The 25,439-nt window shown below is 41.5% G+C and overlaps 3 protein-coding genes across 6 annotated transcripts in view; 2 read left to right on the forward strand and 1 right to left on the reverse strand.

Annotated features, from left to right (window-relative positions):
* Positions 1-161: 161 nt before the first annotated feature.
* Positions 162-1,576, forward strand: TMEM88 (transmembrane protein 88). The gene is made up of 2 exons (XM_069104085.1): positions 162-465; positions 847-1,576. The coding sequence occupies exons 1-2, from the start codon at positions 208-210 to the stop codon at positions 1,117-1,119; spliced, it is 531 nt and encodes a 176-aa protein (XP_068960186.1). The 5' UTR covers positions 162-207; the 3' UTR covers positions 1,120-1,576.
* A 1,095-nt stretch (positions 1,577-2,671) lies between these two features.
* NAA38 (N-alpha-acetyltransferase 38, NatC auxiliary subunit) lies at positions 2,672-3,985 on the reverse strand. Of its 2 annotated transcripts, none has more exons than XM_069104087.1 (3): positions 3,818-3,985; positions 3,410-3,596; positions 2,672-2,886 (listed from the first exon to the last, which is right to left on the reverse strand). In XM_069104087.1, exons 1-3 carry the CDS (start codon positions 3,896-3,898, stop codon positions 2,774-2,776), a joined length of 381 nt encoding a protein of 126 aa, XP_068960188.1. In that variant the 5' UTR covers positions 3,899-3,985; the 3' UTR covers positions 2,672-2,773. The 2 variants fall into 2 exon arrangements, with proteins under 2 accessions (XP_068960188.1, XP_068960187.1); XM_069104086.1 differs by having other exon boundaries at positions 3,361-3,596.
* Positions 3,986-4,263: 278 nt separating this feature from the next.
* Positions 4,264-25,439, forward strand: part of CYB5D1 (cytochrome b5 domain containing 1) — a 29,235-nt gene continuing 8,059 nt past the window's right edge. The window contains exons 1-4 of one of the 3 annotated variants that reach the window (XM_069104084.1): positions 4,265-4,948; positions 5,048-5,124; positions 5,232-5,450; positions 6,040-6,172. In XM_069104084.1, coding sequence (XP_068960185.1) covers positions 4,756-4,948; positions 5,048-5,124; positions 5,232-5,450; positions 6,040-6,090 — 540 coding nt within the window. In that variant the 5' untranslated portion in view covers positions 4,265-4,755 and the 3' untranslated portion in view covers positions 6,091-6,172. Of the gene's footprint in view, positions 4,949-5,047; positions 5,125-5,231; positions 5,451-6,039; positions 10,872-25,439 lie in introns of those variants that run through there. The other 2 variants (XM_069104082.1, XM_069104083.1) reach the window with 2 other exon arrangements.

Raw genomic sequence — 25,439 nt, forward strand, 5'->3', positions numbered from 1 at the left:
GGGGAATGGAGTTGAGTAGATAGACCCTGCACATACATCTTCCAGAAACATTTGTGGAATGTCCAGGGCTCCAGACTCCAACCTAAAAATGAGGGGGTGGAGGGGACTAATCCCAGAGCCACATTCCAGGATAAGTAAGGTGGGAGTGTGAGTGAGGAGAGGGCTGGGCCAGGGGGAGGGCAGGAAAGGGAGGATGACTGCTATATAATGGTAGTACGCAGGAGTCACAGCCAGGGTCTGGGTGCAATGGCAGAAAGCCCTAGGGCTCATCAGCCACCACCTTACAGTGGGGGTGGGGGCTTGGAACCTCGAGACCCGCTGGACTGCTGGGCCTGTGCTGTGCTGGTCACAGCCCAGAATTTGCTTGTGGCTGTCTTCAACCTCCTGCTGCTGGGTGTGGTGTTAGGAACAGTACTACTGCCTGCTGTCCTCATGTTGAGCTTTGGCTTCCTCTGCCACTCAAAGGTAATTAAAAGCTCTGCCCTGATAGCTGCTTTTCCATCTTTCCCTGGATTTTGCCTTACCCTTCTTTTGCTTAATGGGGTGCAGAATTGAGCCCTCTAGGGAAACATCTGGCTAGTTAGATCTTAAAGGGGCTAGCTACCTAGGTTGAGAGCAGAGATCTATTTAGGAAGGTGGGAGTTCTCTTGGGTTCACATTCCCACCTACTGCTTTTGATCCTTAACCTGAGGAATTTTAGGGACCCTACTCCAACCTTAGAAATCTGATCTCAGTGCAGCTTCCCACCCCCTGCCCCTGGATACAGAGATCCAATACGTGGTTCTTCATTTTAGAGATCCTGGTGTTTGGGTCCCCCCACCTTATTCCATTGTTCTTCCATCCTAGTTCCTGCGCTCTCAGGCACCCCCCTGCACCGCCCACCTTCAGGACCCAGGATTCACAGTGTTGCTGGTAGTGGGTTTCCTGCTCCTGATGCCTTTGCTGATTCTTGCCTTAGCTGGTTACCGCCGCCTCTACTGCCGTCTCCGTCTTGCTGACTGCCTGGTACCTTATAGCCGGGCCATCTACCAGGATGGGGGACTCTCCCATTCCTCCACTCTAGGAGCCCCACAAGCATCCCAATCCCTTCCTATTGCCATTGGCAAGGTCTGGGTCTGAAAGGGCTGTTCCTTCCCCAATTTAGATAGGGTCTACCCTAACTTCCAACTTGAACCTCCGAGCCTGTGTTGTCTAGGGAATAGTAGCTATCTGGTTCCTACTGGACTGGAAACGCTAGATAAATTTCTTATCTAAATCAAACTTAAAGGGAAACAGGGAAATGTTTGGATTGGTTCCAATGGAAAACATCCTTATTATCTGGACTAAACATGAAAAATACACATTTCTGGACAGCCACTTTCTTTCCCTGTATACAGCTGAACTCTTTATCTACTTCATGTATATTTGAACATGGGGACTAAATGTACTCGCCTGCTCTGAGTTTTGGGATATCTAGACCAAATCTCCTAAATTTTAATCCTAAATTCAAGTTACTCTGTGGGGGGGAGGAAAGCTGAATGTTGGAGAGGATGAGCTATTGGGTGGTTCATCAATAAAAGATTAATCGGTCTCAAGACTCAAGTCTTTAGCTATGAACATTTCTTTCCTAGGGATCTAGAAAACCAGGCAACTTTAGCTCTAAGCAGAAGTGAATTGCTATCTCTGGAAGAACTTTGTGGATAAGTAACCACTTCCTTTGCTGTTTGCAGAAGCTGGGAAAATCAAGGGCCACTAGACCTTTCAGCCTTATCTTATCAGTAAGGGTTTCCTGGCCAGATTCTCCAAGCCAGCTCCCGGGGTTCAACCTTCCTCACTCAATGCTGGTTTAGTAGATGGGAACTCCACCTCTGGCTCCCAGCCCTTGCTCCCCTTGGGACCCAGGTGTCCCAGCCAAGAGTGTTGTCTATTCTCTAACCCCAGTCAGGAAGAACTGTCTTGCCAGGCCGGGGCTAGAAACAATGAGACATGCAGGACAGGATGGAGGGTCCCCACACCCTCCCACTTGGGTCACCTTAAGGACTTGGGGTATGTGTGTGCACATATGGGAGAATGGAAACGAGCAGCCATAGAAGGCAGGTATGTGCTCCTGGGTTTTATTCTAGACAAACTTCCACAACCAGGCTTTTTTTGGCAACCATACTGCCTGAAATTTCCCTTCCAAGGATCCTGTCCTACATCCTTCCCCATCAACCCACCCTTTTCCTGCTGAGACAATCTGGAGTCAGTGGGTGAAGGTGTCCTTGTAATGAAGAGTAAAGATTCATTCCCCTTAAGAGAAGGGGATAGCCACATCTCCTAGGTGCTCAAGCCCAAAATGAAGTCAGTTGTTAATTTCATCATTTTACAGCAGAAGAAACTTAAGGCCCAGAAAAGCTGTAGCTTGTCCATGATTCCATTGCAAATTAGTGGCAGTCAGGACTATATAACAGTACTTTTTCTATTCCCAGCCAATTCCTCTTGGGGGGGGGGGGTAGAGAGAGGGAGTTGGAAAGAGGCTCATCTCATTGATCTGGTTTCAGTGGACAGTATAGTCTTTGTAATTAATTAGCATCTCTCTCTGGGTCCTTCAAAACTAGAAGCTGTTTTTTCCTTTCTTCTCCATGACCCAGAATCAGGGACAGGGAGTTGCTGGACTCCCAGCCACCCTCCCCACCCAAATAGCACAAGGTCAATAGATCACAGGCTTTAATCAGAAGATGAATGAAGATGAAGGCAAGACAGATAATCACAGCTTCCCAGTCTGAATTCTCTAGTGGGTGCTGAGGGTCAAGAGTCACAGATAGGGAGGGCAGGTCAGACTCTCCCTTTGTACTTCAACAGAAACGATGTGGTGCCCAGGAACCATAGCCAGGCCCAGGACACGGGGCTCCCCAGCTGAGAAAGAATCTGAAAAAGAAATTGGGGGGGGATGTGAGGGAAATGTCAGGAAATGTGCAAAACTACACCTGAATCTATCAGGGATTTTTTGTCATGGAGAGTGCCCTAGGCTGGCAATCAAGAGACCCAGTTTTTAATTCTGACTCTACTACAAACTTGGTGTGACCTTAGGCATCACTTATCTTCTTTGTAAAATGTAGTTAAAAGCTACTCCATAGTAGTCACAGCCAACATTTCTCTAGAGTTCACCAAGCACTTTCCTTTAACAACCCTGCAAAATAGGTAGTGCCGAATTATCTCCATTTCTGGAGATCAACTGAGGCTTAGAAAAGTGACTTTTATCCACATCAGTCTACGGGTGACAAACCAACACTTAGACCCCTCCCAAATCAGGGTGCTGCCCCCTGTACCCTGGCTGCCTCGGCAGCTCTTCTAGAGAGGAAGGGTCGGATGAAGACCCGAGGGGTACTCCTAGTGACTTGCCCAGGAGAAACCCAGGCGCGGGGGCACGGGCACGCGCACGCGATCTGACCCGTGGGCTTGAGGAACTCCTGCGCGGAGCCCAGGATGACATTGCAGTCACGATCCGTGCACAGGAAGCAGCCCACGAGGGTGCGCCCGTCTGTCATGCGAATGCGCATGTTCTTGTTCAGCAGTCCCTCCAAGCGCCTGCGCGCACGAACAGCCACCGCCGAGTCTTCGCGTTCCCCATCCGAGTCCTGTAGCCCGGGGGGAGGGAGGACATAGCATTCAGCTAGCCGGAAGATCCAGCCAAACTACATCTCCCAAGAGTCCCGACAGCCCAAGAGCACTGGGATGAGGAAAAGATGCACCAAGGACTGCCGGGAGATTGTAGTTCTTGCCCTCTCCTCCTCCCTACGCCTGTCCGTCCTCCCGTCGCTTTGCCCCCTCTCCCGATTCCAGTTGCCCCGCTGCTGACCCCAGCACTGGAGCTGCTCTGGCGTCGGCTGCAGCAGCCGTTCTCCTCTCGCAGCAGTACGGTAGCCCCAGCTCCTGCCATCGGACTCCGGCGGCGGCTCTTCCTCTGGGGCCCCTCCTCGCTTTCTTCAGAAGCACTTAATGCGCGCAGTCTGAAATCTCGCGGGAACTAGAGCAAACGGAGGGGAGGGGGGAAGGGCGTGTCTGTAGAAAGGTTTAGGTTCCACGCGCTCTTCTTTCTCGCGATACCACCCAAACCAATAGCTCGAGTGCTCCCGTCTCCTTGGCAACTTCACGCTTCTCTAGAGCTCCGCCTGCCTTCTACTAGCCGTATCTTGCTGAATAGGTCAGGCATCAGAGCCTCAGCCCATCCTCCTTGGACTCCCAAAGTATCGCGAGAAAACCATTAATCTAGACCCGTCAACCCATCTGAAAGACACCCAAGAATTCTGTCTCACCTCTTGTTGCTCTGCTTCGTGAAATTTGTACTTTGTCCCAAGATCTGCCGTCTACTGAGGATGTGCTATGGCAGACAGAGTCTGTTTGTATGTCCCGCTCACTTCGTGTTCTCTGTTTCCTATCCCTATTAATCAAGAGCTCCATTTTTTGGGTTAGGGAGCCAGACTACGATTCCCATAAAGCTGTGCGGCACTGCAACGTTTTCACCCCCCCCCCTTTTCCCGGAAAGGGTAAGACATTTCTTTTATTCTGGCCTGCCACTCCCGTGGACGGTGGCCCGCAAAGGACAATGGTTCCCATGTCAGCGGGAAACCGCGTTCCCCCTCCCCCATGGGAGAAGCGGAGAAAAAGGGGAGCGCGGGGGTGGGGTGAGGTGGATAGTGGAAGCACCGAGGGTGCACCTAAGAGGAGAGTGCTAGAGGTAGAGGGTAGAGTTTTCCGACTCCAAGAAGGGAATTAGTCACAGGAGTGCGTGGAGCAATGCTGGACATAGAAGATGATGAAATCTTTGAAAAGCCGACCCGGGGGCTCGTGGCCGGCCCGAACATGCGGTATTTTCGGCGGCGTTATTTCAATATGTCCGAAGTGGCTAGGCACAACACGGCCGACGACTTGTGGGTAACCTACCTGGGCTCTGTGTACAATCTCACTTCGCTGGCTAAGGAGTACAAAGGTGAAGCGTGAAGAGGTGGCGGGGGGGGGGGGGGGTTTCCGGGGAGGGGGGAAAGGATCTGATATTAGGCTACTATTTCACCCCCCTCGCCCCCTGCAGGGAGCGTGCTGATGAAGCCCATTGTGGAGGCGGCAGGACAGGACATTAGCCACTGGTTTGACCCCAGTACCGGAAATGTGAGTGCCGGGGTCTCCCGGCTGGGGAGGGCGGGGTAGTGGGGGGAGATTTAGAGCCTCTGGAACAGTCCGTGGCAGGCTTGATCGGTGCTTTTCCTTCCCGAAAGATCCGAACCCATATAGACCCGATGACCGGCTGCCTGAAGTATTACACCCCCAGGGGGCGCTTCGTGCACATCCCTCCGCAGCTGCCCCGCTCCGATTGGGCCAACGACTTTGGCCAACCATGGTGGAGGCAGACACGGTATGAGGTGGGACTGCTCTCCTACAAGACCCGGCTCATTCGAATCATCAACACACTCACTTCTCAGGAACACACACTGGAGGTGAGAAGCTGGGGGGGGGAGGGGGGGGAGGGGAATGAGTGGGGAGCCCCCATCCTCAATAGGGAAGAGAAATCGAATCCTCCCATCAGACCCTCTAGTCTGGCTGACTGCCAGCCTTCCTGGAGTTCTTTTCCTTTTGCATATCCTCCAAGGTTAGGGAATCTGGGGTAGGGTACCTTATCCAAAATATTTCTAAAATTCTTCCAGTATGCTGAAGGTACCTAGGACTGGTCTCTTCAGTGGCCACTTTCAGGCAATATGGAATGTTGAGAACTGTGGTTCCATCTTCTGTGCTGGAAATTGTAATTGTGCTATAGACAAGAAAGTTGTCTTTAGCTACTAGATGATAATCTTTTAGGAACAGACCCTTTGATTCTGGGAATGGAGAATGATGCATTCTGAATTTTATAGTTTACCAAATTAGTTTTTTGGTAGAGAAGTTTTAATTGTGATGGATAAGGCCTTTAAGCTTCTATATTCTGGAATGTGTCTCTTGGGACTGACTGTTGCATTCTAGGACCTCTGGGCTTCTGAATATGTTGCAGGTTAAAAATTCTAGCCTATCTCCTCGGGCTTTTCTTTGCCTTAGCTGTGGGGTTGCCTTTATGGGATCCTTCCAGAACTTTGGCCCTTCATCTAGGTAGGGGAACTGGAGTCCATGTGGGAAATCCTACACCGATATCTCCCCTACAACGCTCATGCTGCCAGCTACACTTGGAAATTTAATGGTGTCAACCTCGACATGGACAAGACCCTGGAGCAAAATGGGATTGCAGATGAGGATCGAGAGTTCGAAAGACTTAACATGGACCCAGAGCTGTACACACCTGCCTTGTTACTGTACTTTAATGATGACCTCACTGAACTATAAGGAGATACATATATAATAGTACACTAGAGAGAGAACAGGGTGTATGGCTCAATCTCTGTGCCCTGGGGAAAAGGGGGAAGCCTACATCTAGTTCTTCATCCCACTCTTGAACTCTTATCTTTCAGCCCCTGCTTTCTACCAAGGCCCCCATATCCTTTGGGAACTCAGGAGTCCCTAGCCCCCATTTTATGCAGCACACTAAGGATATTGGTATTTTTTGTTAGTCAGGACCAGACAAAGTAAGATTAGCTTCACCCAAGCAGCTTCTTTAATAAGGTGAGAGAGTACAGGAAGATCTGGAGTCTTTTTTCTCTCCTGTGAAGAGGTACTGAAGCAAGCATTAGGGAAATGGTAAAAGAATCTTGCCTCAAAATGAAGCATAGAGGCAGAGAAGAAGCAAGCAAGGGCCTTAGGAGGACTATGATACAGGCCCACCTCTTCTCTAGGATAATAGTGGGAAAACAAATCACAGGTTTGGGCAAAGTTCTTGAAACTGGAAAGTTCTTTGAAACTGGGAAATAACAAACATTTCTTAAGCACCTACTTTTTGCAAGTTCCTATGCTAGACACTGGGTCACAGAGACAAACATGAAACATCTTGTTCTTGAGCAGCTTACATTCTACTGAATGTAGGAAACACCACATCTGGCAGCATCCATTGAGATTGGGCTTGTGCTCAGTTCAGCTAAATGTCATGCAGAAGCACTTGACTATTCCACTTATTCTACCACCACATAAAATACTGTTTTTTCTCTGTCTCATACACTGAGACTAGGCTTTTGAGCAAAGTCTTGGATGCATTCTGGGGTTATGCTTGTTTTACACTGGGAACTGTTAGGTCTGGAGTATAGTCAACCACCTGTCTTACTTGGAATCACTGTTAGGAAAAAGATTAGAGATGACATTCAGAATTGAGTGGGAGCTGGAGAAGGGAAAGGTTTCAGCTAAGCAGTGGATGTAGAAAGGAAACAAACTGGAGAAAACCTGCATGAAACTTTTCACTCTCTTCATTTAGATTTTGCTCCAGGGACAGGGTGAAGCGGGTATTGTTCCTACTTTGGAGAAGGGCTGAATGAGTGTTGGAGATTTCATCATAAGTGGAGAAATTTGAGAGCAGGGCCTAGAGACTGGGGAACATGCTACTGAGAGGGAGATGTACTGTAGAATGTGTTTTAAGAATGGGAATGTGCCAGTGGTTGGGGCAAATGGGAAGGAAGGGTTGATTTAGAAGGATGTGGGAAAGCTAATGGAGAACCAAGCTCCTTAGAGGATCTCTCCCATGACATGTACAAGAGAGTCTTCTTTGTAGGCTCCCAAAGAGGGAGTCAGAGTAACTGAGATAAGGTTGATACAGAAGCATGAAGCGAGCCAATTCAGCTCCTGTCAGAGCTGTATGAGGGTTTTAAACTTTTTTTGTCAAGGGGGAGGGGAAGAGATGTTCAAGGAAACAGAGTAAATAAAGATGTCTGTATTGTCCTCAGCAATATTGTAGAATCATCTCAGCTCAACAGAAGCACTTAATCTATACTACCGATTGTATCACTTCATCAGATAATACAAATACTACATATTTTATGTATATCTGCACTTAACTAAACTGTAGGATCCTCAAGGATAGAGACTAGATTGTTTATTATTTTGTATCCCACCTACCCTCATATCACCTAACAGTTCTGAGCACACAGTAACTATTGTGGGCTGGGCAGGTAGTTTAGGTCTGAAATTTGAACAAATGAAACACTTTATGAAATCCATCTAAAGGTTAACAAAAGATTTATTTAGCTGGGGCAGCTAGGTGGTGCAGTGAATAGAACACCAGCCCTGGAGTCAAGAGGACCTGAGTTCAAATCCAGCCTTAGACACCTAACACAACTAGCCGTGTGACCTTGGGCAAGTCACATTAGCCCCAATTGCCCTGCCTTCTCCCCTCCAAAAAGGGGGAAAAAATTTTTTTTAGCCATGGTAGGGAAAGGACATTTAAAGCAGTGAAAGGATGTTCAGGATATAGCATTGATTCAGCTGAGCATAGCCTTTCTGTGTCAGTGTTTATCCTCTAAGCTTTTGGTCTCACAACTGAGGGGGGAGCTCCAGTCTTTAGAATCTGGGCTGTTTCGTACCCAGCTGACCAGGAATAGCTCAGGCTAGTGCTGTTCAGTCATTGCTAACTCTCCGTGACCCTATTTGGGTTTACTTGGCAAAGATGTTGATGTGGTTTGCCATTTCCTTCTCCAGCTTGTTTGACAGATGAAGAAACTGAGGCAAACAGGATGAAGTGACTGGCCCAGGGTCACATAACTAGTAAAATGTCTGAAGCCAGATTTGAAGTTGAATCTTCCTGATTCCAGGCACAGAGCTCTTAACTACTTTGCCACCTAGTTGCCTTAAGTCTTAGTACCCCGAGCCAATCAAATCTAGAGGACAGTTTCAGTACCTTTTAATGAAAACCAGCTTAATTTGCCTAGGGAGTAGGGAGGAGGGGGCGGGCGGGCGGGCGGGAGACGACTTAGAATATTACTGTTACCATGGTGCTCAATACTTTCTAATGAATGAATTGGGAATTGGAGAAATGGCAGTAAGATTGGAGTATGGGGGGCGGCCAGGTAGCACAGCGAGTAAGAGCACCGGCTCCAGTGTTGAGAAGACCTGGAGATCGAATCCCGGGCTCAGACACTTAGCACCCACCCAGAAACAACTGGCCGTGTAACCTTGGGCAAGTTACTTAACCCCGGTTGCTTAAAAAAAAAAAAAAAGATTGGAGTATGGACACACGTGGATCCTCTTTTCCAATTTCCCTTCTAATTTCTTATGTTTTTTTCAGTCACCACCACCTTCCCCCCCCCAAAACAAAACAAATCATGCTTTGAATCCCTAAGATGAACTTCAGGGACAACCTGCCTGTCATTGCCTTTTTGTGGCCACAAGGAGGCGACTATCCCCTCTGGGACTGGAGGAAAGAGAAACAAGAGAATCCTCCCAAGAGTTCAATAGGATAACTTATAGGTGGGATACAAAGAGAGAGGAAAACAAAATCAGACAAGGAATGTGTATGTTGGGGACTCAGAGAAGGGGGAGTTTGTACATAAGATGAGAGAAAGGGGAAGGACAAGTTCAAAGATACTAAGGCTTATGGGAAATAGAATCTTAAGTAATTTATTAAAAAAAAGAATTATTGAATGGCCAGTATGTACAAGGCACTGTACCAAGAGTTATGGAAGATGAAATAAAAGATTAAAAACAAACAGTCTTGTTGTGGAAAACAAGATTGTATGTACTAGGGGAAAGGGCACTGGATTTAACTTCTGCTTTTGGTTACCTTAAGTCACAACCTCTCAGCCTCAGTTTCCTCATGTAAAATGAGGGGGGGTGAGCTCCAAATTTGTCATGACATGGAAAAACAATAAATGAATAATGCAGATTAAATAAATGAAATCTGTCACACATGGGAAAATCAAATAAGAGGCACCAAGCTTCTAAGTGATAAATGAGCAGTATAAACTCAGTTTTCAAACTTAATTGTCATACCTCCAGCAAAGATCATTGGAGAGTACTCATTAAGAAAGAAGGTAAACTTGTGTGTAAGGATTGTTTCATTCATTCCTAGTGTATAAATCCAGAGTAGAAACCCGATAAATACTTGCCAACTGATAGGTTTTTATATTTTAGGAGGAAGTCCTTTGCACCCCAATGGAGCTGTAAGGCTTCTGCAACGTTGGGAAATAACCTAGAGAATAACAGCCTTTAAATTGAAGGAAAAGCAAGAATGGGAATAAAGTTTAAGGTAGAGATACAGGGTGACCCCACCCTAAGTTACAGATCTTTAGCCTTTGTGGAATGCATCTTTTTTTTTCCTTTCTAAATAACACTGGTTATCCATTAGCATCTTACAGAATCATAGATTTGGAGCTGGAAGGTACCTTTGAAGTCATGTAGTCCAATCTCTCATGTAAGAGGTGAAAAAACTGAAGCCCAGAGAAATTGAATAATTTGCGCAAGGTATCACAGGTGGTGAGTGGCAAAGATCCAGCAGAAGATGGACTAGGGCTAGTATAGAAAAACTAATGGAAGACTTAGTTGGAAGACAAATTTCTGGAGAGAGCCTCCCTCTCTGGTAATCACGCCCCTGTGTAAGGGGCATTAGGAAACAATAGCATTCTGTGAATTTTTGTTAAAGGAATTCAGATTTCCCATGGATCTCTTATTGTAGAATGAGATGTCTTCTTCTTCAACAGGAAATATAAATTTTAGAATGTTAAAATGGGAATGTAGAGCCTATATCAGATTGCACACTATTTCTGAGAGGGGAGAGGGAAAAATTTTAAACTCAAAATCTTAGGGAAGTGAATGCTGAAAACTAAAAGATAAGTTAATAAAAAATGTTAAAAATGGGGCAAGTTTTTAAAAAGTAATGTTTTAAAGGAAAACAAAACCTAATAATAATAATATTCAAAATAATGATAATGCTGTGTTGGTACTGCTATGGTACTTTTATGAAGCTGTAATTTCATCAGGGTGGGTGCTTTCAGCCATACAGATAAAAACTCAACTATGCCTATATATCTTGTGTGACTAGTCCATTCCTTTAAATACAAAAGAGGGCATATGTAGTATGAAAAATAAATCACAAAATTAAAATATTTAAGTGAAAACAGCGTCAGTAACTCTAGCAGTATTCCTGTTTCACCCTGCCTTAAATCTTATCTCCTTATTCACTCATACATTTCCTATATGATGTTCCTCTTACTATTTCTGGTATGGAAATCATTATTGAAAATAAGTTCCATTTGCATTTTTTCATTGTCCTCTGAGTCACTACAATTTTGATTCTTCAGAAATAGTGGTGGTCCAAGATTCACATTCACAAGCATTGCTGGGAGAATTTCTGTGCTAAAAAGATGGTTATTTTATATCAGCTGATTCAAGTGAAGTAAGCAGAACAAAGAAAACAATACATATGACAATGTAAGTGGAAAAGATCTCCCTTCCCTCCCACAAGGAAACTGAACGTTATATAATGATATCAAGTTTGAGCCTAGAAAAATCAAGAAAACGTACCTCTTTCTCTTTGTAGAGGTGCAAAACTAGGATATGGAGCACTGTCAGATTTGATTGATATGTTAGTTTTGATGAATAATTCACTGAGTAGGGAAAAAGGAAATGACATATTTGGAAATGAAGTGACATAAAAGTAAAAGATCAACAAAACTTTTGCAAGGTGGGTCCTCTACACTAAGGAGCAGCTTGGGATCATTAAAAGCATTGCACAATTTGCCAATTTCAATCTAGTCCACTCACTTTTTCCTGGTTCGATTAAACTGCCCATCTGTGAAGCATGAACTGATATGTACTGATTAACTAACTCAGTAGATTGGCCATCCAACCTTATACAGAATTACAAATTTAGCACTGTTTAGGTATCAGATGAATAAAATGAAGCCAAGAGAAATTACATGATTTTCCAAAGTCGGTACAGCCACTGTTTAAATCTAGGACTTCAGACTCTCAATCAAATACTGCTACCTCATGCTGCCTCTAGATAATAAGCATTTTTTATCCACTTAGCTTTTTATGTGGTGTTAGGCCGATCTTTTTTGAGTAATCAGAAATCATTAAGAAGATTGTGTAACATGTATAAAACACCATCCCTTTCATTCCTTACCACTGAAAAGCTGAAGTGAAATTAAATGAAATCTTACCTTGTACTAAACTTAGTGCCAATCCATTCCAACCATATTAGCTGTCCTAAAGCCAAAATGCTTAATCAGTCTTTTCAGATGAGCAAGACCATTGGATACATTGGGGATGTATCCAATCATTTTTACATGTTGTAGCAGCAAGCACCCCGGCATCCCCAAGGTGGCTGCTCACACAGGTTCTTAGATCTGCTTTGATAAAGGAAAGCAACTCAAAATGGGTTAACAAGCTTACTTTAATCAGTCAAATATGTATCATTTACCTAGTTCAGGGGAAAAAGGTCAGCACTCCGAACTTCAAAGTATACAGGCAGAATTATCAAGACAGAAACAGATCAAGTAGACAGCTTTCCAAACTGTCCAGCCATTACATCCATACCAAATCAACATCTGGGTTTTTCAAAGCCGGGGGGCTCTGGACAATGGCTTCCCAGAATCCATATCAAATCACAGAACACTTCTCAAAGTGAGCCCCCAAAACAAAGCTACACATCAGGGCTTATATAGCCTTCTCCTGGCTCAGAGAATGTAACAATCTTTTGGACCCACTGGCCAATCAAAAAGTATCTACTGAAAAACAAGCCTCCCACCCCAGGCTCCAGGTGCACTTTAGCCTAGGGGCAGGGAAGATCTTTAAAATATACATTCCCATTACACATGTTGGTAGGCTATTTTAGTGATCACTAGTATTTATAAATCCTTCAGTTGACTGGAATAATTCTGGGCAGACCCTCTCTTGGGCCATTGCTGTTCCTCACGAGGTACAGCTTTGCTTCAGTTGCAGGGGCAGGCATGCAATGCTTCTCAGGGCAAGGGATCATCTCATTTTATCCCATAAGAAAATATGGACTGCTTTGTTTGACTTCATGGTGTCAGTTTTCTTAGACACTGTTCCACCATCAGCATTATGCCCTGCAGAACTGTAGACCCAAGACTGGTAAATGTATTATATTAGCCCATTACCAAATATAAGGTTTTCATTGATATTGACACTTTTATGGTATGGCACTGGCATGCCTGCTTGGGATACCACAGCTGCCACTACCCTGATTGTGCTGAATAAACATACTTCTCCTTTGCCTCTGCTCTGCCTCTATTTCCTCAGATTAAGAAACCCACTTGACCTGTTTTGGCAGGAATGGGTCAAATCTTTTATCATCTGATACTTTCATTTAGCCTATTACCCTGTAGCGGCAGGCTTCACTGAATACCTGAATGGGTTTCTGAAATATCTCCTGTCTTTGATAAATGACAGTGATGTCTGTCTGAGGTGGTCTGTCCTTATCATTGCCAAGTTACTAAAGGACACAGCTGTCCAGTGAAGGGAAGGAAAGGAGATGGGAGTTTTATTGCTCACTGAAATCCCCAAATTACTTAAGCAAAATGTTTTGCCCAAAGCCTGGCTTCATTGGGAACTTCGCCCCAATGCTGAAAGCATTAGATGTAGGTATCTTACCTCTGGGGGAAAAAAATGCAAGATGTTTCCTTTAACCTCACATTTGCCTTTTCCCCTAATGGTCTGGTCAAATCATCATAATGAAAGTTGAGGAGAGCTTGGCAGTGAAGGGATAGTAGACCTTGAATACAAAGGAAAAGTTCAAGTAATGGTGCAAAAAGGATAGATGATGGAGATATTGCCCAGCTGTTGTTAACCCATGGGTAAAAATTAAGGGAGGGGTAGGAAGACCTTCACAGGACCTAGAGATTATTACATTCTGGGTTAAAAGGTATGGTCCCACTCTGTGAGAAGTGGTAGCAAATGACCCAGAAAACGGAATGCGTGGTAGAGGTGAGGGTAAATACTATTTTGGACTGAGAGACAAATTGCAAGCTTTTGTTTCCAGGTATCAATTTTCAGATATCTTAGAGTTGAGACACTTTTCTGATTTGGGTAGTCAAAGCTTCTGTTTCTGGCTGCTTGGTGTTATCTTCAATTGACCTCTGGATCCACTGTGATCTACCGATCTGTTTATCATCCAGGTAACATAATTACTGTTCTGGCTTGAAGGGGAAGGAGTGTGGATGAGATTGCTGTTATTTGTTGTTTTTTAAACTTATAGCTCATTATTTATCACCACTAAGATTTGCCATTGTAGTCCTCCCCTTATTCCTCCAAGAGAGCCATCTCTTATAAGAATAAAGAAGAAAAGGGGGTGGCTAGGTGGCACAGTGATTAGAACACCAGCCTGGGAGTCAGGAGGACCTGAGTTCAGATCTGACCTCAGACACTTAACACAAAAACTAGCCATGTGACCTTGGGTAAGTCGCTTAACCCCAATTGCCCTGCACTCCCCCCTCCAAAAAGTAAAAACAAAACAAACAAAAACAAAAATAACGAAGAAAAAAAGTTCCACAAAACTAATCAAACATTTTTTTTAAAGTCTAACATATTCAGTGTTCCACACCTATGGTCCTGCATCTCTGAAAAGAAGCACTGGGGAAGTGTTTTCTCACATCTCTTCTTTGTGCTAAGTTTGGTCATTATCATTTTGTAGCATTAAGTTTCTGCTTTTCCCCCCCTTTCTTTTTGCACTATTGTTGTCATTGTGTATATTGTTTTCCTGGTTTTGCTTATTCACTTTGCATCAGTTCATATATCTACCTATACTTCCCTATAGTCCTCATTATTCATTTTCTTATAGTTCAGTAATATTCCATTACATTCATTTTCCATAATTTGTTCTGGCATCTACTTTGTCTCCAATTCTTTGCTACTACAAAGTGCCTTTATAAATATTTTGGTGTATATGAGGCCATTCCTTTCATCACTGATCTCCTAAGGGTATTTAGCTGGAAGGGAAATTTCTGGGTCAAAGGGCACGGACAGTTTAGTCATTCTTTCTGCATTATTACAAACTGCTTTCTAGAATAGCTGGACCAAGTCACAGCTTCCCCAATAATGCATTAGTGCACCCATCTTTCTATAATCCCTCCAACATTATCATCTTGAGTTTGAGGTGAAACATTAAGATTGTTTTGATTTGCTTTTCTATTACTAGGATTTAAGAGCAGAGGTTCTTAACTTTTTTGTGTCATGGACACCTTGTGGTGGTGTGATGAAGCCTATGAACCCTTTCTCAGAATGTTTTTAAATGATAAAAATACAGTAGGATTACAAAGAAAACCTATTATACTGAAATAGTTATCAAAGCAATTTTTTTTTAATCGAGTTTTCAGAACCGAAAGTTAAGAACCCCTAATTTAAAACATTTTATGCAGTTATTATTGGTTTGCAACTGAGACTTTGCATTTAAAATCGAGACCTAGAGAAACCCAGATCTCTCCAAAACAAAAATTCTAAAAATGTACCAAAAGGAACAATAAGAAAATCTGAGAAAAAAATCTACATAAGCTCTTCCATGCAGTTTGGGACTACGCAAGACTGCCACAAGTCTATGAACACTTTTAAGTGGAGACAGGCCAAGAACAGTGGGAGTCACAGCACTCAGGCAGCCGGTCCCAGGGGGAGAGTGAAGCCACAGTAGGAGATAAAGTCAAACTAGCACCTAGGTCTTACAGGGTCCAAGCAGCTCAAGCTAGAACCACAGCACAGGATATTGTAGGAGACCTGCAACCAGTGCAATGAATAATATCCAACCTGTTCGTCTGTTGGGACCACAGAAAAAGACAGAACCATTCCAATTTGAGATTATACAAGAAAATGAGATGGTTGAAGGGGTTGAAGCTGAAACTCAAGTTGACCCACATGCTAGAAATTTTTACAGAGGATGGAATTTAAATTTAGCTAGCACCACTATATCTAGAATAGTAAAGGCAGCTGCATCCAGACTAGAAAGGGGACAGGACTAAGCAGCGCCTGACACCCCATTTCAGACAAACAGGATGGAACATAGTCTGAACAAACTCCCAATTCAAAAAAGTGAGGCTAAAGATAAACAGAAAGAAAACACCAAGCAAAATAAAAAAAAAAAACTTTGGCCACAAGAGAACCTGGAAGAAATAAATCAAGAAATAAATGAAATGAGTTATGTAAGGAAAAAAAAAGGATAGGACAGAACCCAATATCAGGTGAGAAGTCACATGGAAGTAGGGTAAACCCTAGAAAAAGAAGAAATTAGAATTCAATATCTCCCTGAGACCACAAAAAAAATTAGAACAAAGTCAAAAGACTTAAGAAAAAATGAAAAAAAATTGTAAGTTACCTGCTATGAAATCAATTGATCTGAAACACAGAGTAATAGATAATTTAAGAATCACTGGATTCCCTGAGAACTAGGAACAAAAGAAAACCTGGACATCACATGTCAGGAAATATAAAACTATCCAGACCAATTAGAAATGGGGGGGCAGTGGGGGAAGAGACAAAATGGTGGAGTAAAAGCAAGAACTTTAGCTCCTGCTCTACCCACCTCCAACACCTATAAAATATGATTCTAAACAAATTTTAGAGCTACAGAACCCACAAAGTGACAAAGAGAAAAAAATCTCCTGCTGAAGGCAGCCTCACAGGCCAGCAGGAAGGGTCTGTCCCACTGAGCTGGGAGACAAACTCGAGCCACACAGGCCCAGAACCAGGGTGGTCCCCACCAGTGGTCCAGACTGGCCAGAGCAGACTTTAGGAGAGTGAATCACCAGCAGCTGTGGCAGTTTCCAGACTTCTCAACCCATAAATGCCAAAGAGAAAGTAAAAGGTCAGTAAGGAACTCTGTTAGAACTGGGAGAAGAGCAGGGTCCAGCCCCTGCCCCCCCCCAGGGTGACAGGTGGTGGAGGTGCAACAGCTGCAGCTGCTGCCACATGGCTACCTTCAGAGCTCCTGGCCTGCAGATCATAGGGTGACCAAGCACCCATTCAGAGGGTAATTGCTCTTGCTTTGACCTGCTTGGATCTGGATCACTGTCTTGGGTGGAAGTCCTGGTGAGAAATGCCAGTGTGCCAGAGCTTGTGGTGGCTGTAGAGAGGGTGCCCTCCCCAGACCTCTGACAACATTTGTGAAAACCCCAGTGGTTTGGGACATAACTCTCTCCAATCTGGAAGCAGAGTTCTACTGTGGCAGAGTTGAAAAGCCAATTGGCTGACAAGATGAGCAACCAGAGGAAGCATAATCAGACCATAGAATCCTTTTTTGGGGACAAAAAAAAAAATGGTACCAGAAGAAGATAACAAAGTCGGGGCGGCCAGGTAGCACAGCGAGTAAGACCACCTGCTCAAGTGTCGGGATGACCTGGGGATCGAATCAGGGCTCAGACACTTAGCATCCACCCAGAAACACCTGGCCATGTAAGCTTGAGCAAGTTACTTAACCCCAATTGCTTAGGGGTGGCCAGGTGGCTGAGCAAGTAAGAGCACCAGCCCCAGTATCGGGATGACCTGGGGATCAAATCTGGGCTCAGATACTTAGCACCACACCCAGAAATAACTGGCCGTGTAACCTTGGGCAAGTTACTTAAGCCCGACTGCTTTAAAAAAAAAAGAAGATAACAAAGTCAAAACTCCTGCATCAAAAGCTCCCATGAAAACTATGAACAGGTTAAAGGCCATGGAGGAGTTTAAGAAGGATTTTGAAACTCAAGTAAAAGAAGTGGAGGAAAAATTGGCAAGAAAAATGAGAATGATTCAAGAAAATCATGAAAAGTGAGTCAACAGCCTGCTAAAGGAGACCCAAAAAGCCAATGAGGAGAAGAATGCCTTAAAAAGCCAAACTGGCCAGATGGAAAAGGAATTTCAAAAATTCATAATTCCTTCAAAATTAGATTGGAGCAAATGGAAGCTAATGACTTTATGAGAAATCAAGATACTATAAAACAGATCCAAACAAATGAAAAAAAAAAGGCAATGTGAAATATCTCACTGCAAAAACCACTGACCTGCAAAATAGATCCAGGAGAGATAATTTAAAAATTATTGGACTACCTGAAAGCCATGATCAAAAAAAGAACCTAGAAATCATCCTTCAAGACATTCTCAAGTAAAATTGCCCTGATATTCTAGAACCAGAGGGCAAAATAGAAATTGAAAGAATTTACCAATCACCTCTTGAAAAAGATCCCCAAAAGAAAACTCCTAGGAATATTATAACCAATTCCAGAGTTCCCAGGTCAAGGAAAAAATATTACAAGCTATCAGGAAAAAACAATTTGAGTATCGTGGAAACACAATCAGGATAACACAAGGTCTAGCAACTTCTACATTAAGGGATCAAAGGGCTTGGAATATGACATTCTGGAGGTCAAAGGAGCTAGGATTAAAACCAAGAATCACTTACCTGGCAAACCTGAGTATAATGCTACAGAGGAAAATCTGGTTATTCAGTGAAATAGAGGACTTTCAAGTATTCTTGATGAAAAAAGCAGAGCTGAACAGAAAACTTGACTTTCAAATACAAGAAGCAAGAGAAGCATGAGAAGGTAAACAGGAAAAAGAAATCATAAGGAACTTATTAAAATTGAACTATTTACATTCCTACACAGAACAACAATAAATGTAATTCATGAGACTTTCTCACTATGAGGATAGTTGAAGGGAATATATATATATATGTATATGTATATATGTGTGTACATATATAAATAGACAGAGGGCACAGGATGAGCTGAATAGGAAGGGATGATATCGGGGCGGCCAGGTAGCACAGCGAGTAAGAGCACCGGCTCCAGTGTTGAGAAGACCTGGAGATCGAATCCCGGGCTCAGACACTTAGCACCCACCCAGAAACACCTGGCTGTGTAACCTTGAGCAAGTTACTTAACCCCAATTGCTTAGGGGCGGCCAGGTGGCTCAGCGAGTAAGAGCACCGGCTCCAGTGTCGGGATGACCTGGATCAAATCCGGGCTCAGATACTCAGCACCACACCCAGAAATAATAACTGGCCGTGTAACCTTGAGCAAGTTACTTAACCCTGATTGCTTTAAAAAAAAAAAAAAGGAAGGGATGATATCTAAAAAATAAAATTAAGAGGTGAGAGAGGAATATAATGGGAAGAGGTAGGAAGAGATAGAATAGGGTAAATTATCTCATATAAAAGAGGCAAGAGAAAACTGTTACAATGGAGGGGATTTTCAAACATTTTAAATTAAAAGACCAGAGCTGTATAAAATCTATCAAACATAGGAGACAAGAAAAACCTAGAAAGGCAAATTATATTTGAACAATGGGATAGAATAATGATAGAGTGCTTACATTCTAATGAGAGAAGGAAATCTCTTTATTAAGTGCCTACTATGTGCTAGGCACTGGGTAAAGGGCTTACTACTAACATGGGGAGAAGACAAGTGTTCCCTAAGAATCCTCCTGGCTTCTAGGATCACAGAGGAAATAAAGAAAAACAAAAATATGGTCTAGGGTCTGGTTTCAAAGAAAGAAAAGGTGTGGTAGGAATGAAATAAGGATAAAGGGGGAGGAACTTGCTATTTTTCATAATTAGGGTTCTTGAGAAGTACAAGAAGTACATTAAAAAAATGGAACAGGGGGGTAGGGAAAGAGAGCATTTCATGAGTCTCACTCTTATCTGACCTGGGAAAAGGCTGAACATAAATGCAAATATTTTAGAAAAAAACAGATTAAATTCAGTCTGTAAATCAGTCAACAAATATTTATTAAGCACCTACCATGTGTTAGGCACTGTGCAAATAAAAGGGGATACAAATAAAAGATAGTCCCTGCTTTCTAGGAGCTCAGAGACAACATGCAAACAACTATGCACAAATAAGATATATACAGGTTAAATTAAAATTATTCAACACAAGAAAGGCACTAGCATTAAGAGAGATCAGGACAGATTTCTTGTAAGACATTGAATTTTAGCTGGGACTTGTTAGGAAGTCAAGGAAGGCAGCTAAATGGTATAGTGAATAGAGTGCTGGGTCAAAAGTCAGGAAGACTCATATTTGTGAGTTCAAATCTGGCATCTTACTAGCTATGTGACCCTGGGCAAGTCACTTAACCTAATTTGCCTCAGTTTCTCATCTGTAAAATGAACTGGAGAAGGAAATGGCAAACCACTCCAGTATCTTTGCCAAGAAAATCCCAAATGGGGTCACTAAGAGTCAGACATGACTGAAATGACTGAAAAACAACATGGAAGCCAGAGAACAGAGATGAGGAGGGAGAGCATTCCAGGCATGGGACACAACCAGTAAAAATGCACAGAGCTGGAGAGAGAAGGGAAAGAGAATTTAATTGATTCAATAGTTTTCTTAATTTCAATCTTATTAATCTCTCCTTTGATTTTTCAGAACTTCTAATTTGGTATTTAACTGGAGATTTTTAATTTGTTCTTTTTCTAGCTTTTTTAGTTGCATGCCCAATTCAATGATCTCCTCTTTCTCTATTTTATTCATGTAAGCATTTAGAGAGATAAAATTTCCCTAAGAATTGTTTTGACTACATCCCATAAGTTTTGGTATATTGTTTCATTACTGTCATTTTCCTTGATGAAGTTATTGTTTCTATGATTTGCTGTTCAACCCACTCATTTTTTGAGGGGGGGAAGGCAAGGTAATTGGGGTGCCCAAGGTCACAAAGCTAGTAAGTGTTAAGTGTCACAGGCTGAATTTGAACTCAGGTCCTCTTGACTCCAGGGCCAGTGCTCTATTCACTACACCACCTAGTGTAACAGCAAGCATCCTAGCATACCCAGGATGGCTGCTAGCACAGGTTCTTTGGTCTGCATTTCTAAAGGAAAGAAACTTTAAAGGAGTCAGCAATCTTTAATTACACACATACACACACATATCATTCACTTATTTTAGGGGGAAAGTCAGCACGCTGAACTTTGGAAAATATAAACAGAAATTACAAGCAGACAAAAAATACAGAGAAAATAACACAATCCAACAGACCAACATACAGGGCTTCTAGCTGTCTGACCATTACATACATACATAGTTACCAGAGAAAGAAGCACCAACATATGGGTTTTCAAAGTCGGGGGGCTCAGTGGCTACCCACTGCACCACCTAGCTGCCCCTACTCATTGCCTAATTATAAAGTGTGTGGATCTTCCTGAAAAACAAGTCCCCCCCCCAATAAAGCCCCTCCTGTTGGGTTCCACTTGAGGCCCTTTAAGGGGCAAGGAAGATCTTCAAATTCCCTAGGCCTATTAAGGGGCAGGGAAGATCTTCACATTTCCTTACCATTATACCCGGCTGCCCCTCACTCATTCTTTAGGATTATATTATTCAGTTTTCAATTAGTTTTTAGTCGATTTTTCCATAGCCCTTTATTACAAATAATTTTTACTGCATCATAATCTGAAAAGGATGCATTTAATATTTCTGCTTTTCTGCACTGGATTGTAAGGTTTTTATGCCTGAGTGCATGGTCACTTTCTGTGTTGGTGCCATGTACCACTGAGAAAAATTTATATTTCTTTCTATTCCCATTCTGTTTTCTCCAGGTCTATTATATCTAACATTTTCTAAAATTCTATTTACTTCCTTAACTTCTTTCTTGTTTATTTTATGGTTAGATCTATCTAGTTTTGAGAGGGGGAGGTCAAGGTCCCCCACTAGTATAGTTTTACTGTCTCTTTCTGTAACTCACTTAACTTCTCTAAGAATCTGGATGCTATACCACTTGTTGCATATATGTTTAATATTATTTCCTTGTCTATGGTACCTTTTAGCAAGACATAGTTTTCTTCCTTATCTCTTTTAATCGCATCTATTTTTACTTTTGCTTTGTCTGATATTAGCATTGCTAGCCCCACCTACCTTTTTTACTTCAGCTGAAGCATAATATATTCTGCTCCAGCCTTTTTACCTTTACCTCTGTGTGAATCTCTCTGCTTTGGATATATTTACTGTAATCAACATATTGTAGGATCATGGTTTTTAATCCACTCTGCTATCTACTTCTGTTTTATGGAAGACTTCATTCCATTCACATTTACAGTTACGATTACTATGTTTTTCTCTCCATACTATTTCCCCCCTTTTATGCTTTTCTCTTTCCTTTCACCCTTTTCCTCCTCACCAGTGTTTTGCTTCTGACCACCAATTCCCTAAATCTGTCCTCCCTTCTATCAGTCTCCATCTCTTTTCTTTCCCCTTTCCCCTACTTCTTCCTTCCCTTCTGTCTACCCCCCTCTTTTCTTTCCCCTTTCTTCTCCTACTTCCCTACAGGGTAAGATAGATTTCTATAACCAACTGAATGTGTATGTTATTCCTTCTTTGAGTCAAATATAATGAGAGAGTAAGGTTCAAACAATGTTGGCCTCCCCTCCCTTCTTTCCCTCTACTTTGCACCTCTTCATGTGATGCAATTTACCCTATTCTGTTGCCCCCTTTCATCTTTTCCCAGTACAAACTTTTTTTTTCACCCCTTAATTTATTTTATCATCACATCAAAGTTGACTTATACCCAAACCCTCTGTCTATGTATATCCCTTCTAACTGCCCTAATAAAGATACTTTTCTCAAGAGTTACAAGTATCACCTTCCCATGTAGGGATATACACAGTTTAACTTTACTGAATAACATGTCTGGGTTTTTTTTTTTTCATTAGGGAAAGAGAATTTTAATAAGTAGAGCAGAATTACGGAGGAAATAGTCAAAAGTAAATTGACTTTAACTTCAGAGTATGTCAGTGATCAGGAAATGGACTCAGAGAAGAGAGAACTTCAATATATATAAAATTTGATCACATTACTTTCACCACTTTCATCTTCATTATAAAAAGGTATAGGGGACAAAGACTATGAAAATGTAAGAGGAAATGATGGAGGGAAAGACAAAATTATTAATTATAGCTGTGAATATCAATAAATTGAACTCACCCATAAAATGGAGGATTGTACCAGAATGGGTTAGAAAGCAGAAGTCAACAATACGCTGTTTACTAAAAACATATCTGAAGCATGGAATTGATTTGCCTCAAGCAAATTTTCAAAAGCAAGGATGGGAAGCATAATATCACACATGGCAGCAATAAAAAATAGACATGACTAAAAGAGCTACATATATATGCACTAAATGGCACACCACTTAAATAACTTTAGAAAAATCAAATCTAATTACAGGGAGAAAGAAGTTAAAACTATAGGAACTGGAGAACCCAATGTGCCCCTTTCAGACCTAAACAATCCTAATGAAAAGAAAGAGGGACTTCAACAAAGTTTTAGTAAAGTTAAATAAGATAGATTTTTTTGGTGACTACTAAATGGGAAACTAAGGAAGTTCACATATATTAACATGTGTATAGCACCTTCACAAGCAATGACTATGTGCTAGTGCATAAAAACCTCATAAATAAATACAAGAAAAATTAAGCACACCTTTTAATGACCATAACACAATAAAAAATTATTTTTAGACAAGAGCTTCTGAACAAAAAAATTCAAATGTAAATAAACAATAAATACTGTAATGCTAGAATATTGGTGGGTCAAAGAAAAAACACAGAAACAATAAATAACTTTATTAAAACAAAATAATGGCACTACATACCAAAACTTGAAATAATGCCAAAACACTTCTTAGGGGAAAATTTGTATTTGTAAACACTTTCATTAATAAAATAGAGACAGAATTGATTAATGTATTGAGCATGTTAACAAAAAAATATTAGAAAAGCAAGAAATCAAAAAACTCTAAACACAAAAACAAAAATCTTCAAAATTATGTATAAAATAAAAAACAATCACCCCTACAATTAATGGAGAAATATAACTGAAGGGGTGGCTAGGTGGCGCAGTGAGTAGAGCGTCAGCCCCGAAGTCAGGAGGACCTGAGTTCGGTTCCAGCCTCAGACACTTAACACCCACACAAAAATACTAGCCATGTAACCTTGGGCAAGTTACTTAACCCCAATTGCCCTCCAAAAAGCAAAAAAAAAAAATATATATATATATATATATCTGAAACTGTTGTTGCTGTTTTGAAAAACTAAAAAGAAAATAGGCAAATCATTAGGTAATTTTATTTAAAAAGGACTGCTAATCAAAGCCAAAATCAAAGATGAAAAAGAAAAATTAGAAATTTCTGTCCAACTGCATTCTAACAAAACTGAAAACATAGATAAAAGAAATATTTACAATACTATAAAATATCCAGATTAACAGAATAAGAAATTAAAAATTTAAATAACCTAACTTCAGAAATTGAACAAGCCATAAATTATCTCCCAAAGAAAAAAATCTCTATTACCAAATGGGTTAACAAGCAAAGTTACCTAACTATTTAAAGTGCAATTGACTTCAGTTTAACAAAAATTCACTAAGTAATAACGAAAGTTGGTATCCCCTCAAACTCTTATAAGGCAAATATGGTTATGATATCCAAACAAGGGAGAGATTAGAGAATGAAAACTACAGAACAATATCACTAATAAATATCCATGAATAAATTTTGAAATATTAATATAGAAGCTACAGGAACATATTAAAAAGATTACACAATATGACCAGGTTGGACTTTACCAGGAATGCAAATTGGTTCAATATTAGGAAAACTATAAGCAGACTGTGACAATAACAAAACCAAGAAAAATTATATTTATCATATCAAAAGATGCAGAAAAAGCTTCTGACAATTATACCATCCTTTTATGTTAAAACACCCCTCCCCCCACTAACAAACATAGGAATAAAAGGACCTTCCCTTGATAAAGTAATTTCCCATTGGTAATGGAAAAATGATAGAAGCCTTTCAAATCAGATGAGAGGTAAAGCAGAGATATTCACTATCATCACTATTTGATATAGTTATAGGAATACTAGCAATAGCAGTAAGAAAAAAATTCAGGGAATCATCATAGGCAAAGAAGAAAAAATATCCTTTTTGCAGATAATATGATAGGAATTCTAGAAACCCAACTTTAAAAATTAATATAAACAATAAATTCAGTAAGGTAGCAGAATATAAAATAAACCCCACAAAATCATTTGAATTTCTGTATATTACCAACAATTCCCAGTAGAAGAAAACAAAACAAAAAAAAATCCATTTAAATTACTAGAAATTTATTTTATCTAGTCTAATTAATTTATCTATCTAATCTAGAAATTAGAAGAAAACATATAAAATAGGGGCAGCTAGGTGTCGCAGTGAATAGAGCACCAGCCCAGGAGTCAGGAGGACCTGAGTTCAAATCTGGCCTCAGACACAACACAAAACTAGCAGTGTGACCTTGGGCAAGTCACTTAACCCAACTGCCCTACCTTCCCCCGTCCAAAAAGCAAAAAGAAAAATCAAAAAGAAAAAGAAAACATATAAAATATCTGGGAGTCTACCAACCAAGGCAAACAAAGGATTTATGTGAATACAACTATAAGATATTCTTTATAGAAATAAAGCAAGACAAATAATTGGAAAGGAATTTGTTGCTATTATAATAAAAATGGCAATACTACCTGAATTAATTTACAGATTCAGTGACATGTCAATTAAATTATCAAAAGATTATTTTAAGGGCAGGTAGATGGTGCAATGGATAGAATAATGGCCATGGAGTCAGGAGGACCTGAACT

The sequence above is a fragment of the Petaurus breviceps genome, unplaced genomic scaffold (genome assembly GCF_028583685.1).
Source record: "Petaurus breviceps papuanus isolate PSGF00001 unplaced genomic scaffold, PetGlider_PUasm1.0 673, whole genome shotgun sequence".
NCBI lineage: Eukaryota > Metazoa > Chordata > Mammalia > Diprotodontia > Petauridae > Petaurus > Petaurus breviceps.